The 16,325-nt window shown below is 39.4% G+C and overlaps 1 protein-coding gene across 1 annotated transcript; it reads left to right on the top strand.

The window, feature by feature from the left end:
* The first annotated feature begins 1,020 nt into the window (after positions 1-1,020).
* LOC134744949 (cubilin-like) lies at positions 1,021-13,628 on the top strand. Its single transcript, XM_063678895.1, has one exon. It carries the CDS (start codon positions 1,205-1,207, stop codon positions 12,479-12,481), a length of 11,277 nt encoding a protein of 3,758 aa, XP_063534965.1. The 5' UTR covers positions 1,021-1,204; the 3' UTR covers positions 12,482-13,628.
* Positions 13,629-16,325: the final 2,697 nt, after the last annotated feature.

Consider the following 16,325-nt stretch of genomic DNA (forward strand, 5'->3'; position numbering starts at 1 on the left):
TACTTCCGGGACAGCCTTTATACATATACTCATATGGAGTAACCCTCCTAAAATATATATTTGTTTTTTGTCCGTATGTCATTTAGTGACAAAGACACTGACAGACAGATGGAAATGAGAAAACTATAACGGTTCCGGCAACGGGAATGCACTTATTTTTTAGCAACCGTGTACATACAGAACGACATGACACCAAATGCAATTTGCTATACGCAAATTTTAACTTAAAACTATGTTATTGTTGTTTTGGAAGGCAGTTATAACTGTACGAGTAGGTCATTGGAGTTAGGTTATTTATTTATTTATCGTATGGCATTTACAGTTACTGGATTTAAATTGAATTCTATTCTAAAGATTGAGGTTTGCACTCTTCAAATATTCGATGGCCCTTTCACTAAGGTTCGCGAGGTCTTCAATCCGTCCCTTGAATTAGGTGAGAGGGCATTCCAGAACGATGTGTTCGACCGTCTGCTCGGGGTCACCATCACCACACATGCACTGAAGGGAGTCACACCAGCCCCATTTATGCCAGTGGTAAGCACAGTTTCCGACGCCTGTTCGAATGCGGTTTAATTGACTCCATACCCGGCGCGGTTTGTCGAAGCCAGGTGGGCGTCTATTTGGTTGAGTGTGAAAAGATGTTCACCATTGGATTGTTGGGCATTCCACTCCGCCATCCATGAATCATATATATCCCACTCGTTGTCAGCATGCACCATACCAAGAGCTGGCGGGTTACGGGACTTGAGTCGTTTCGCTCCGAAATCACTGAAATCTTTGTGGATAGGCAGCGTGGGTTGGTGTTTAGTTTTTATTGCCTGGTTAGGTTATTAGGAGCTAGACATACATAATTAAAAAAAAAACGGTTCCTGCATCAATGTCTGTATTTGGACATTCAATAATGTGTAATAACCATTGACGTGTCATAATCATCGATACCTACTGCATCCTGGTCAAAATAAATGAACCGTTCGCCTGACCAAATACAATACATTTTGGTCTAACAGTCGAACGTAATAAAGTTCAATTCGTTTTATATTCAGAAGTTTTTGGAACCACATGGCCTAAACTAATCATCAAGGGGCGGACCAGTGATTAGATCATTACACCAGCTGCGGGTAACGCCCCCCGTGTCAACAATGTCAGCATCAAGAGAGGTGCATGCTAGTCAGTCACAGCGGCTCCTTCGGTCACTCGGGACAACATGTCCGCTCTACTTATAAAATGTCTCATCTTAACCGTTTGGTTTGTGCTCCTCGACTGTGAAGTTTATCAAGACCGACCCAAAATCAAGAGTTCAGATGGCGATTTAATACTGCAGCCGGCTTTAGACAAAAATATATATCTACTCCCTAATGGTCCCAGGTCGAAAGTGTTCATTGGCGACACAGACTTGCTTGCCTTCAACCGGAGCAGTTCTCCTAGCATTGTACCTTCTGGCCCTGCTTCAAATTACGATACAGGTAATTATCGATCGGATATATCCGACATATTACGCAGATTAGACAACCTAGAGAACCGTGATAGTGTAACGACAAATAAAGCTCAAACGAACATGTCAATGATATGGAGAAGAACAAATAGAATGATCACAAGAATTTCTAATCTCGAAGTCCAAATCAGTGCATTGACGAGAGACGCGTGTCAATCAAATCCATGTGCTCACGGTGGCACCTGTTTAACGCTGGTGGGAGGATATCACTGCCTATGTCCATCTAATTGGGAAGGAACCGATTGCGATGTGGATGTCAACGAATGCCGTAACTTTGCCGGAACAGACTTGGGCTGCCAGAATGGCGCCTCTTGTATCAATAAACCTGGATCGTATGAATGTCAATGCAAGTTTGGATGGTTTGGCGTCCATTGTACTAGAAAACAGAAAGATTGTTCTGGTGGTAACTATGAAATATGCGGCCATGGAACGTGCGTTGAAGGAAAAACTGGAACTGGTATCATATGTTTCTGTAATCAAGGGTGGACGCAAAATGACACTGGCTCCGCGTGTTTAATAGACGTCAACGAGTGCGATCCCAGCCAAGGACTTCATTGCTCCGTAAACCCAAGAGTCGACTGTATCAATACCCCAGGATCGTTCAGGTGCGGCGCTTGTCCACCCGGCTACGAAGGTGACGGCTATATTTGCTCTGACATTGATGAATGCATGACAATCCCAAACGGTGGTTGCAGCCCGTTAGTCGCATGTCATAATACTATTGGCTCACGTATATGCGGAAATTGTCCAACCGGCTATATTGGAGACGGAGTTACCTGCAGTTGGAGAGGTACGTGTAGCGTCAACCGCGGCGGTTGTCACCCCTCGGCCCAATGCATCGACAACCCCGGTTTCCTCGGTCAGACGAGTCCGTGTGTGTGTCCCGCCGGCATGGCAGGCGACGGCGTGGGGCCCCACGGTTGCTACGTTTCTACTGGAGGCAATTCTACCCAAGGCTGCGAAAGTAATCCGTGTGTTCACGGACGTTGTCATGTTCTACGTCAAGGCTACACTTGCATCTGTTACGATGGCTACGGCGGCGCCCACTGCGAGGCACGTACTGACCACTGCGCAAGCAACCCCTGTTACAACGGTGGAGTTTGCAGACAGGATTCCAGCATGACTAAAGGCTTCAGGTGCGAATGCTTGGCGCAATACACCGGAGATCTGTGCGACACTCAAGTTCGAACCTGCGGCGGCATATTGGACAATGAAGAAGGTAGCCTTTACTATCCTTTGCACAATACTTCATATACCCACGACTCTAAGTGCGCTTGGGTGATCCGTACAGTTCCTGAAAAAGTTATTAATGTTACCTTTAGTAAATTCAATTTAGAAGACAATCCAGATTGCAATTACGATTTTTTGCAAATACACGATGGTCGTACCTCGGCAAGTCAACTTATTGGGAGGTTTTGTGGGAGTACATTTCCGAAGGGAGGTAACATAGTCTCTAGTCACAATTATTTATATTTTTGGTTTATATCCGATAGTTCAATTAATAAAGACGGATTTGCTTTGCATTGGACTAGTATTCCCCCGGTTTGCGGTGGGGAGATAGACGCGACTAAACATGGACGTATCAGTTCCCCGGGTTCGCCCGGCAAATATCCTCCTAACAGAGATTGTTACTGGCACTTGCAAACCAATCTTAACAAACGAATACAATTGCATTTTTATGAACTAGATATAGAAAAGCATTCTAACTGTAGTTTTGATCATATTGCTATTTATGACGGAGAACACAGCAGCGACCCACTACTTGCTAAATATTGCAATTCAACCCTTCCCGCGCCCATCCACTCGGTTGGCTCAGATATCCTAATTCACTTCCATTCTGATGCGTACGGGGCCGGAAACGGCTTTCAAATTTCGTATGCTCCTGCCGAGGGACACCCGGGATGTGGCGGTTTGTACACTATGAACAGAGGAGAAATCGTCTCTCCGTCATTTAATGGCACATATCTACATAATTTAATATGCGACTACAAAATTCAAACTGGCCCAGAAACTAAAATCCGTATAACATTTGTATCGTTTGCGTTAGAACGCTCATTTCATTGTAGGTATGACTATCTTAAAATTTATGATGGACCTTCGCCCGACTCGAGACTGTATGGCAAATTCTGTGGCAATACATATCCGAAAACCTCATTTATATCTTCATCTAATAGTATTTTTATTAAGTTTCATACCGACTATAACGTAGCCTCAGAAGGTTTTAAAATAACATACGAATCCGTCTGCCAACACACAATATTCGGAGATAGCGGTGTCATTAAGTCGCCAAGTTATCCTAATAATTACCCAGCAAATAGAGTATGCGAGTATGTCATCCGTACTATTCCAGGTAAAGCGATTATACTAACTTTCCAAGATTTTGATCTCGAGGAAATTGGAGATAACTGCCGCTACGACAATGTTGAAATACGTGACGGCCCTGATGCAAACGCAACCTCGATGGGCAGATACTGCGGAGGAGCAGAGCACATGCCACCCACATTGATAACTACTCATAATTTCATGTACATTAAGTTCACTTCTGACATGAGCCTCTCTGGCACTGGATTCTACGCAAATTACACAACAATCGACACAAAATGTGGAGGTATTTACAGAAATAATACTGGACTCATAAATCATCCTAAATCAATTAATGAGAACTACGAAAATCACCAAACCTGTACTTGGATTTTAACAGCTCCTGAAGGATTTCTTGTGAAACTAACATGGAATAGATTTGACTTGGAAGACATGGAAGACTGTGAAAGTGATTATCTAGAAATAATTGAGTTCGATGATACCAATCAGAATGATGATCCGCACAAGTACTGCGGTACCACTCTGCCGCCGGCCCTGACTTCTACTACTAACAGTTTAATGCTGAGGTTCCATTCAGATGCCAGTATACGGAAAACTGGTTTTTCCGTGCTGTATACCTTCTTAGATGCGAAACTACATTGTGGTGGACATTATATCAAAGCTCACGGCTACATATATTCGCCAGGATGGCCTAACTTATATGAACGAAATCGTGATTGTACTTGGACGATTACAGTACCTGTTGGTCAACAAATTATTTTAAATATGTCTCAGTTTGATCTAGAAATACCGTTACGAGGCTCTTGTGACAGCGTTGACTTTTTAGAAATTAAAAACGGTGCGTCAGCAAACTCTCCGCTAGCAGGAAAGTTCTGCGGAAATTTCCAATCCAAGACTATAAAATCTCTCGGTAACACCATTTCTCTTCATTTTCATTCTGACGGTTATTTACAAGGTAGAGGATTCAAAATTGAATGGGACGGTACAATTACAGGTTGTGGTGGCACGCTTACAAGTTCATCTGGGTCGATATCTTCGCCGAACTATCCACAGACCTATAACGACAACGCAGAATGCTTCTACAAAGTTGTTACTAATCCTGGTTCACGAATTCAAATTTCCTTCACCGATCTAGATTTAGAACGGACACCGGATTGTAGGGACGATTACGTTGAAATATTCGATGGTCTTACGGTAAACGACCACACTTTAGGTCGGTACTGCGAAATGTCACCTTCCGTAAATAGAATAGTAACATCTTCGAACTACGCCTACATTAAATTTAGATCAGATATATACATTGGTAGCAGGGGATTTTATCTAAACTACAATACTGTTTGTAACAACAATATAACTGGCAGTTACGGTGTTTTGGAAAGTCCCGATTTCCCGGGCAAGTATAAGGGTAACTTAAACTGCTTGTGGACTGTTACTGTTCCAAAAGGACAAAAAATTAACGTTACCTTTACGCATTTTGACATCTACAAATCATTATTCATCAGGAGGTATCCGGTATACGGTAGCGTTACAGCGACAAGGGGTTATCCGTCTTGGGGTTGGCCTCAAAATGGAATCATGCGTATATCAGATGACTGCGGTCAAGATTACTTACAAATCAGACAATTACCTGATAGTGGTTTTTCTCAAAAGCTTTGTGGATCCACAATTCCGTCTGCATTCACAACTAAGAGTAACGTTTTGCAAATTAAATTTGTAACTGGTTTTATGTCAGCCACCGGCTTTCGATTGGAGTGGGTGAAACACGGCTGCGGAGGATTTATACAAAAATCGTATGGAACATTGTCATCGGATATAAATGAAATGTCCGATAAAGAGATGGAATGCGAATGGTTGTTACAAGCACCCCTTGGCAGAACCATTTCTATTACATTTACGGATATATATTTAACGGAAACCAACAATTGTACTACTGATGCCATTGAAATATATAGTGGACCAACTTTGAGCTCCCCACTGATTACTAAGTTGTGCCGTCGTCGGTCTTCTTCAATCCAATCAAACAGCAACATCTTGCTGGTACGTTACGTCAAAAAGTCGAACCTTAGGGGAGCTCATTTCAAATCCACATACAGCAGCTATCAAACTGGATGCGGAGGTAGACTTAATTCGCCGACAGGAATGTTTATGTCCAAAAATTATCCTCAAAATTATGATACAGACACAGACTGTACTTGGCAGATCACTGTTCCTGAATACCATCGTATTGAAATTAATTTTCTGGATATTGACCTTTATTCGTCATTCGTCAATGATGACGACTGCCATGATTTTATTAAAATTTATGAAGGCTATAATATATATAGTAACAATAATTATTCTAAGCTAATATGCCCTAGGTCTGGAGTTACTAAATATATATCAAACTCTAATAGAGTAGCTGTACAGTTCATGTCCAACAGTTACGGAACATCTAAAGGTTTCAAGGCTAACTTTTCTATGACTTGCGGAGCGTTTATCACAGCTCAGTCTGACGGTATTATCACTAGTGATAAATATTTTAACTACCCAAACCGAAGTTGTACATGGACTTTAGTAGCACCAAGACCTGATCAGAGAATTACACTTACCATAACTCACATTTCAATTCCTAAAAGTTATGATATCGTTAGTAATAGGAACTGCCCTTCTTCCTATCTTCGAATTCTGGAAGGAAATGATGAACACGGACCCGTCATTGGTGAATATTGCGGGAATAAAGTACCTCAAATGATAGTGAGTCAAGGAAGTGCACTCACCGTTGAACTAGGCACGTATACCAATAATATCACTGGGCAGTTTTCTGCTCACTACACTAGTCTAAGCAATGCTTGTGGAGGATCCTATACTTCGGAACAGGGCACAATAGCTTCACCTAACTATCCTCTAGCATACCCAGGTAGTGCGGACTGCGAATGGATCCTAAGTACATCACCAGGTAACAGAGTGTACGTTATGTTTGAAAAATTCGATTTGACATTTTCCGAAGGTTGTAATGAAGACTATCTCGAATTACGAGAAAATAACGGAGCCGGGCGTTTAATAGGAGTATACTGTGGGAACCTTGTACCAACAAATACGACTTCAGCGACAAGAATATATATGAAATTCCACAGTGACAGTAAGAATGCTGGAAAAGGGTTTCTAGTGCATTACGGTTTTCTGCATGGAAATGAAATCATCGGTTTAGAGAATGGTGAGATATCTTCTCCGTTGTATCCTGCTTCATATGAAGGAACAGGTGAATACACTTGGAGAATTATGTCGACAGGTGAATCATTATCTCTGATCGTGGACCGCCTTGAAATACATACATATGGAACACGCTGCTCAAATTATTTGGCAATATACGATGGATTTGATGATAGTGCTCCGATCCTGCAAGAGCTTTGCGGTATACAGATCGGAGATAAGGAAGTTCGAACATCCGGAAGTGTTGTATTTATTAAACTTAAAGTAGAAAACTCTAACACTGGATCTATATTTCACATCCGATGGGCTGAAAGCTCTAGTGAGACTGAACCTCCAGAATCCATTAACTGTGGTGGTTCAAATATAACTGAACTAATACGACCAGGGAAAACAGTCACCGTGAAGTCTCCAGGTTACCCTGAGCCGTACGCTGATGAGTTAATGTGTGAGTGGGTATATAAAACTCTACCCGGCCAACACATAGCTTTGGAGTTCCTTGACTTTCAGCTTGAAGAAAGGCCAAATTGTTTTGCTGACTATGTCTCCGTAATGGGCTCAGATACCGGGATGCAATGGAAACCCATAAAAGAATTTGTATGCACTAACGAAGCAGCCCGAAACATCAACATTGAAACTTCTTTTATGAAACTGATTTTCAAAAGTGATTACTCGATGACTGAAAAGGGTTTCCAAGCTCATGTGTCTTCAAAATGCGGTGGTCATATATCAGAAGCCTCAGGAAAAATCGGAGTCACTTGGCAAGAACTATCAGAAGGATACCTACCTAACATAAAATGCCAGTGGAGAATTAAAGTTCGCCCAGGTCGAGTAATAAAATTCAAGTTTGAGCAGTTTAACATTACTAATAGAGACAACGACTGTTATAAGTACGTTACGGTTCGTAATGGCGATTCTGAGGAAGCCCCTCTTTTAGGAAGTGGTAAATACTGCGGGTACCCTCATGAAAAGCGTGGAGAATTCGAGACGTCAAGTAACGCTCTCTTTGTAACATTCAATAGCATGCGGAACCAAGGCCAAGTGCAAACTTTTCGATTACACTATGAAGAGAAAAATATAGAATGCGGAGTGACTTCATCATTAGATGCCGATCATAGCTGGGAGGTCTTCAGTACTCCCAACTATCCCTCCATTCCTCTACCATATTCTGAATGTGTTTGGGTTTTTAGCGGCCCTGTGGGAGAAATATTAAGAGTAGATTTTTCTGACTTTGATTTAAAATACGACAGTGATTGCAGAAAAGAAGCCATTGAGATTAGGAATGGTGTGTCTAGTATAGCTCCACTTATAGGACGATATTGTTATGACAAACCTGGATCCATCAAGTCCATTAGCAACAGCCTATATATCAGATACGTAACTCAAAGTGGTATCCCGAACCGTGGTCTGAAAGCTAACGTATCGATCGATGTTTGCGGTGGAACGATAGTTGCTAGTTCAGGAGAAGTGTCGTCGCCCGGATTTCCTCACTTAACTCCGCTTAGCGAGGGCACAGTATGTGAATGGCGTATAACAGGATATCCAGGATATGTTTTTCAGCTGAAACCACAGACTATAAACTTACCTGAATCCGTAGTTTTATGCGCTACCAAAGTCACTATTTCAGACGGCATTGGATACAAATATAATACAAATATAAGAATATCGGACAACACAACACTAAAAACATTTTGCAACGAGGACACAGAAGATCTATACGCACCTATTGAAACATCTTCTAACGAGATTATCATTAAATACTATGTTGGTAAAAGATCTTATTATCACAATCCAGATTCAAAAGGATTTCGGTTCACATTCAATTCGTCCAGACCCATGTGTGGCGGATCCATTACAACACCAGAAGGCTACATAATGACTCCCGGATATCCTAGAAAAACCACAATGCACTACTGTTATTGGATCATCACTGTTCCTGATACATCCAGGAGAGTACGTTTAGAGATCGAGGATTACAACTTAGGTACGGATACTTATCGAATAGCAATTTACAATGACAACCGTTTCCAAACTTTAGTCCAAAGCATTACGAACAAAGATTTGAATCCATCGAAAGTATTTGAATCATCTGGAAATAAACTTGCTATTTATATAATAATGTCCCCATTATCTTCGGAACATAACAGGTTCAAAGCAAAATTCAGTTCAAATGAACTGGCATTATGTGGCGGTACCTTAACGGGCGACACAGGCGAATTGGCTTCACCACTTCTTAACAGATCCTACTCTTGCGATTGGAGCTATCGCAGATATAGTACTGTGAATCGAGATGATGACAGTGACAATGTTGACAATGTTAAATACAGCACATTATTAATCAATGCTAAAGTAAATTCATCTTTTGCTAGAACTCGATGCCTCTATAGCGACCCAAAATTAAGTATTAACGCCATAATGGCTGATAAAAATGTCATATTCAAAAGAGAACTATGCGGTAATAATGAATTACAATTTCGTATACCTTCAGATAGTATCGACTTAAAGGCAACTCAAAATAAAGGGACGTTTCTTAACTTTCATCTAGATTGGAAATTACAACCTTGTGGTGGTGTAGTAACACTAGGAGAGGAGTCTATTAATGTTCTAAACGTGCCAAATAATTATAATAATTCACTAGACTGTGCCTGGATACTTAAAGGGTCTCCAGGAAATAGGATTAAGATCAAACTTGAAGGTTCATTTAAATTAAGTTGTTCTGATGAGTCTATTCAGATTAGTCAAGGCTTAGAAGCTTCTCAGCCCATTATTGGAGATTACTGTAAAGACAAAATTCAAACTACCGATTTAGTTCTATCGTTTAGAGAAATTTATATTCAATACCATTCAAATATTCAAAACAAAACTGCCATTAAAGTTATGGCAGAAATTGTTAACCACCAATGTGGAGGATACCTTAATAGGTTTGATAGAATGTTTACATCCCCCAATTATCCCAAGAACTATATTGAAAATCAAGAATGTGCATGGGAAATAGAATCTGACGTAGGCAATAGAGTATCTTTGCATTTTATAGAACGCTTTGTTATAGAAGACACACCGAACTGCACAAAAGATATGGTTATTATTTACGACTGGGACGATAACTCTTACACAGAAATAGCTCGTGTCTGTGGCCGCAATTTGCCACCAGTTTACAACTCTACTAACAACAGGATGAAAGTAGTTCTACGGACAGACAGCGACACTAATCTAGACGGATTTAGAGCTATGTGGACCCCAATATGTGGAGGTAAATACAAAGCCAAAGAAAAAGCACAAATTTTGTACAGCCCTGGATTCCCTGATAACTATATGCCATCATTAGATTGCAGCTATGAAATTTCAGCTCCGGGGCAGAAAATCGCATTAAAATTCCTAGAGTTTGAGCTTGAAGGGACCTATCCTGAATGTTCTTATGATAACGTTTCTATTTCTACTGATAATATGTATTATTATTCTGATAATACATACTGCGGTACGGAAACGCCGACATCCAATCGTTACGGAGACAAAATATCGATTCGATTTAGAACTGACAGATTCATCCAGAGAAAAGGTTTTAAATTATCCTATTCGATTTTTTCTTGTGGTGGCAATGTAACTGAACCTACTGTCATATCATCTGGTGAAGGCAAGAATTATGATACAAACTTGAACTGCACGTGGTTTATTGAGGCTCCTTCCAATAAAATCGTTATAGTAAAATTCACCACCATAAAGATTGAAGGGCGTTCGTGCTCTTACGATTACATAGAATTATTTAACGGGCATTTACTTGACTATAACAATCGTATAATTAAAACTTGCGGTTTCCTACAAAATGAAAACACCGTTTTTAGGGGCACTGGTAACAAAATGCTCTTACACTTCGTAACGGACGGAAGTGTCAGCTATGAGGGATTTAAAGCTGGTATTTTGTTCAGCTACGGAGAATCTGTTGGTTGCGGTGGATATATCAATTTGACAGACACGTCATTATCTGAAACGATGTCATCTCCACTCATAAATAGTAGCAGTGTTTACGAAAATTTCTTGAATTGTCACTGGTTCGTAACAGCACCAGACGACCGAGTTATCAAACTAGAATTCATCAGTTTTCATGTAGCCCCTTGCCAGAATGTCAACCAAACAGCTGTGGGATATAGCAAGTGCGATTGTGACTTTGTTGAAATCAGGGATGGGTTAAATCCAGATAGTACCGAAATTGGTGTTTATTGCGGTCATACAACACCGGCTCAAGTAATTTCGTCCGGAAACCAAATGAGCATTAGGCTCTCAACGGATGGTGAAATTAACAGTTCGGGGTTCAAGGTTCGTTTAACTGCAATTCCTAATGTTTGTGGTCAGTCTACTTTCTCTGTATCTACGCAAAAGCTGGTAATACGCTCTCCAGGTTACCAAACGGGCTCTATTCCCCGAGGATTGAATTGTGTTTATGAATTTATTCAGTCGTCTGAGTATTCTTACAGAGCAATTCATGTAAGGATTAATGACCTAGACCTTCAACCTAGCGACTCTGACAGAAACCAGTGTACAGCAGATAAACTTACTATATCTGGCCAGAATTCACCACGAAACCTTAGTCTTGGCTCGGATTACATTCACGAACACGGAAATAGAGACGTATTTGATACACCTTACTACTTTGAGGAAGCATTAACTTTACCAAAAGAACTACAACTGTGCGGTACTCAAAATTCAGGGGATTATTATTTATATGGCACTACTGTTATAAATGTACATACTTCTCCTGATTTCGATTCCAAACAACATAGAGGGTTCGAAATAGAAGTATCACATGTTGAGTTTTGTGGTAGGAACTACACTGAATCACAGGGCCGTATAAGAGCACCACGACGAGATATTGAAGAAACTGAAAAAGATTGTTACACGCTAATCACCGCTCCTGAGAATTATACTGTATCTGTTTATTTCATTACTCTTAATCCCAATTACTGGAATGAAAAAGTATACTTGGAAGTGTTCGATGGTAATAAGACGACCTCAAAAAGTTTAGTCAAAGTGTCCGGGGACTACGACTCCGAATTAGCGGTGTTTTCAACTGGAAGGTACCTTCTCTTGCATAGCCACGAGGAAGGCGTTGACCGCGTTGGTTACGATTTAAATTACATTATAACAAACAAAGGACAAGGTTGCGGTGGAAAAATGCAAAACGAGTACGGTCTAGTATCAAGTCCCCTGTATCCAAATGTCTACCGTCAGAAGAACAACTGTGAGTGGGAATTGGAAACACTTATCGGTACTAAACTGAGATTACATTTCTCGATATTCGACATGGGTGCTGCATGTAACGCAAACTATGTGAAACTGGTTAAACGAAACGGAGACATAATATCTACGTATTGCGACGAGACTCCAGCGGATTATACCAGCGATGATAATTACGTGAAAATTGTATTTGTAACGAATATGAACAACGGTGGCACAGGCTGGCTCGCCCACTTCATAGGTATCGTGTAGATGAAGGCATAGGTAATGCAACTGCAACAATAAGATAACGGCTATCTAAAATAAAAATCGAACAATACTAATCAAAATAAAAATAAAAAACCGGCCAAGAGTATATCGGATCGGGGCATGCTCAATGTATGTGTTTTAAAATAGGTATTTTCAGTTCCCATATTTTGTTAATATTGGACCCAGGGAATGTAGGTCTAATTTCTTACCATTAGTTAGCAGTTGCTGTAGTCGCTACTCGCTATTATAACAGTGCGTTTGCGCAGCCTCTAGCAACTACGGCTGCTGCTGAGTGCTGACTCATGGTGAGGCTGGGAGCGTAAATCATTAATTGAGCTTCAAGGCATGTCTGTTTTTTTTATTATTATGAAGCACTGCCCATAGGAAATACTATGTATGGAACGCTTATTTGTTTATTGCATAGATAATGTGTGGCGTAGTACTTTAAAGTAAAAAAAACAGCCTAGCAAGTTAACCTTCTTCTTCTTCTTCTCCTTCTTTTTGCCTCGGCTCATAAGAGCTTGGCGTCCGCTTGAAAAAGCAAGAATCGGCGTAGGCAGTAGTTTTGAACTTTTGATGAAAGCGACTGCGTCTAACCTTTCCTTTTCACAAGACTTAGTGATTACCTTTTGTATTGTTTTGTCGGGTTTCCTTTTCATCAATCTAGCAATAAATCTAGTAATTTTAATTTTGGCTACACTCGTACACACGAAGTGCTATCAATTACCTTACTAATTACTATGTTTTGGAATCGCATACTCAGTAAAACCTGGATGCTGGATGGATAATGCTAAATCAGCAGATTGAGCCAATTTAGTAAATGTTAGCATTGCTAACATTTACTAAATTGGCTAAATCATGTGCAAGTTTAGTCCAACTATTTATAATCTCATAACATACCTACTAATATACAAATAAAACAGATTTGTTAATCTATGTACTTACTGTTGTTCGTAATCTGTTTGTTTTGCTGTAAATAAATATATCGTCTGGCCTGGTCAACCATTACTCAATCTAATAATATATAGATATACCATTTAAAACTTACAGTTTTTTAGTGATGTGTAATGGTTTGCCAGACCACTTACTTACTCTGAATTCCTGTAATATCTGTTTACTATAAAGTAAGGCTTATATACGTAAAATACATTGTGCCTATATAAAATAAATAGTTTCATTTCACACATCCAATGTAGTTTTTATCCCTCACCGTAGAAAGGCGTTTTGTGTCGTGTCAGCCAAAATTAGCGCTGTAGCCTGATTTCAGTTTCGGTACAAGTTTTTGTCGCTGAATGTACCCACTTGTGTACTTTTCTTCCACAGGCAACTAATACTCATCGAGACAATTCTAACAACCTCAAACATAATTAATTTGCGTTGTTTTATCACAGTGTTCCCATGGCCACCGCCTGTCTCCATCATCAGATTATGACCATGATGACATGGATCATAATATTGCATTGTCGAATGCAGTTTCAGGTCAATCTGAAATCGGGAAGTGGAGCAAATTTAGCTTCCAAGATTTGACCCACACTAACAAACCCATCAAAAACATTACATGTAAAAAGATGCCCGTCTCGCAACGCAATACTTCTACTAGAAAAAAGTTTAGAGATGTAATATGATACCACGTCGGTTATTTTAGTCAGTGCCAAAGAGTGTTAAAACCGCATCAATATTAGATATCTTTAATTTTTAATAGGTACGTATAATGACTCATCATACAGTCATAGTAACTACTTATAAATCAGAAAGAAACAAGCCAATTGAACCCTTATTGTTAAGTGGCCATGTAGTGTATATGTTAGTCTGGAAGGTAAGTATTTGTAATATGGACTTTATTGCCTGATATACATATTTAAATAAATAAATAAAGAAGAAGAAAAAAGAAGAAAATTAAAAATTACCTACCATACTGGATCATGAGTTCAAACCTTCTACTTTTTGCGATGTAAGAGCCTTAGTAAAATGTACCCAAATCCTCAACTTTTATGTTGTCCCCTTCACAGGAAAGACGCCCGTAATCCGAACGTTTTTCAGCGACCTATACGCGTAAACCTCGGCACCAAGTTCATTATACAGCCGAAGCGTTCAAATATATTTGTATAAGCAGCATCTGCATGTTAAACCTACCTAAAGGTGTAATTAACCGAAATAGGTAGATGTACGAGTAATGTACTAAATAAAGTGACAGATTCGAATCGACGTCTTCAGCATTCATGGCTAGCGCCATAACCACATGACTAGCCATGACCTAGATCATCCGGTCACGGCGGCACCCGTCCCAATTTTTCCAGTAGGTATAGTCAACCAATTTGATTCCTAGGCCACTAACACACACACACTAGAACCTTCTCGCTGTGACTACTATATATATGATATAAGCACTGTTGTAAACAAATTACTTCATTATGAAATGGTTCAATCGTGGCCTAAGAACCAATTTGTTGACTGTACCTACCTATATATGCAATTAATTCAGTAAAATAATTTGAGTTATTTCCGAGTTCAGCCAAAATGTACTTTAAATACTTAGAATAATTTGGCAGTTTTAAATTAAAATGAGCATCGAACGCAGTTTCTACACCAATATTTATTCATGCGTGCACTTATCCATGAAAAGTAGGTGATTGTTGGCGATTAACAGAAGCACGCTCTATTTACGGTTAAGATTATATGCATTAAGTTATTAATAACTATTTGTAACACATCTGCACAAAAGATCCCTATGGGTCGAAGTGTATCCGCAAGGGCCCCCGAAATTATAAGATAAGAAGAATTATAAGATTGTATACCATAGAGCGTGTGTCCGTGAGGGACAGAACAGAACACGCAACGCGACGGAGATAAAAAGATGCTTAAAAATTGCTGACAACATAACAAAAACAATCTACGTAATTTAGTCGGGTTCGTTGTTGCCCACCAAGCTTTGACTTAGTTTGTTAACAAAATCTTTTATTTCATATAGTTATGTGATATTGACATTGATTTTTTTATATTACCCTAATTGTAATTTAGTTTTAAACTGACATTGTACATTCTTATGTAAGGTTGATTGACATTTGTTTATTAATTTGATTTTTTCAGTTTGTAACATATATTTTAATTGTAAATTAATTATATTTATTTAGTAAGCTATATTTTTAAATATCGTACGGCGGTAAGTTACAGTCGCCATCAGATATATGGGAGCGGCCGAAGTGCTCAGAAACATCTGAACACGCACCTAACGCCCTGACAATAGAGTCGTAATAGTAACTCAGTCGAGCTTATTAATTTGCCAGGTGGTGACTAAATGGGATAAATAAATTAAATTACAACTGCATAAATAAATTAGTGGAGGTTTCCTTAAGGTCTCATACTAAATAGCGATTTGTGTGACGTCATTCATAGTAACGAGTCGTGGGTGTTTATTATATGGAAAAACAAATAGAATCGAATTCGAAATACTTACTTACCTACCTACTTAATAGATGAGCTCATAATCAACAAATCGAAAATAATCCATCACCTTAATGAAAACAAAAAAATACTAAGCTACTTGATTACAGCATCTTTTTAAGTCACAAAAATACTTTTATAAATTTATATTATTATAGTGTCGGTATTTTGTATAGAAGTCTTCTAGAAATCGACTTTCGCTCATGTCATCTCGGATATGGGTATAGTTAGTAATATTAGTATCAATGCATTAATTATAATGTCCGAACACGAATATTACTGTAGACGAATAGAGTAGTTACTGTGACGGCATAAAGTCGGCAGTACAGTTTTTTACTTTTTTTTTTTAAACATACCAGCTGGGGTACTAAATGAAAGGGCTTTGTGAGTAGATTAGAAATATGTA

Source organism: Cydia strobilella, chromosome 10 (genome assembly GCF_947568885.1).
Source record: "Cydia strobilella chromosome 10, ilCydStro3.1, whole genome shotgun sequence".
Classification (NCBI taxonomy): domain Eukaryota; kingdom Metazoa; phylum Arthropoda; class Insecta; order Lepidoptera; family Tortricidae; genus Cydia; species Cydia strobilella.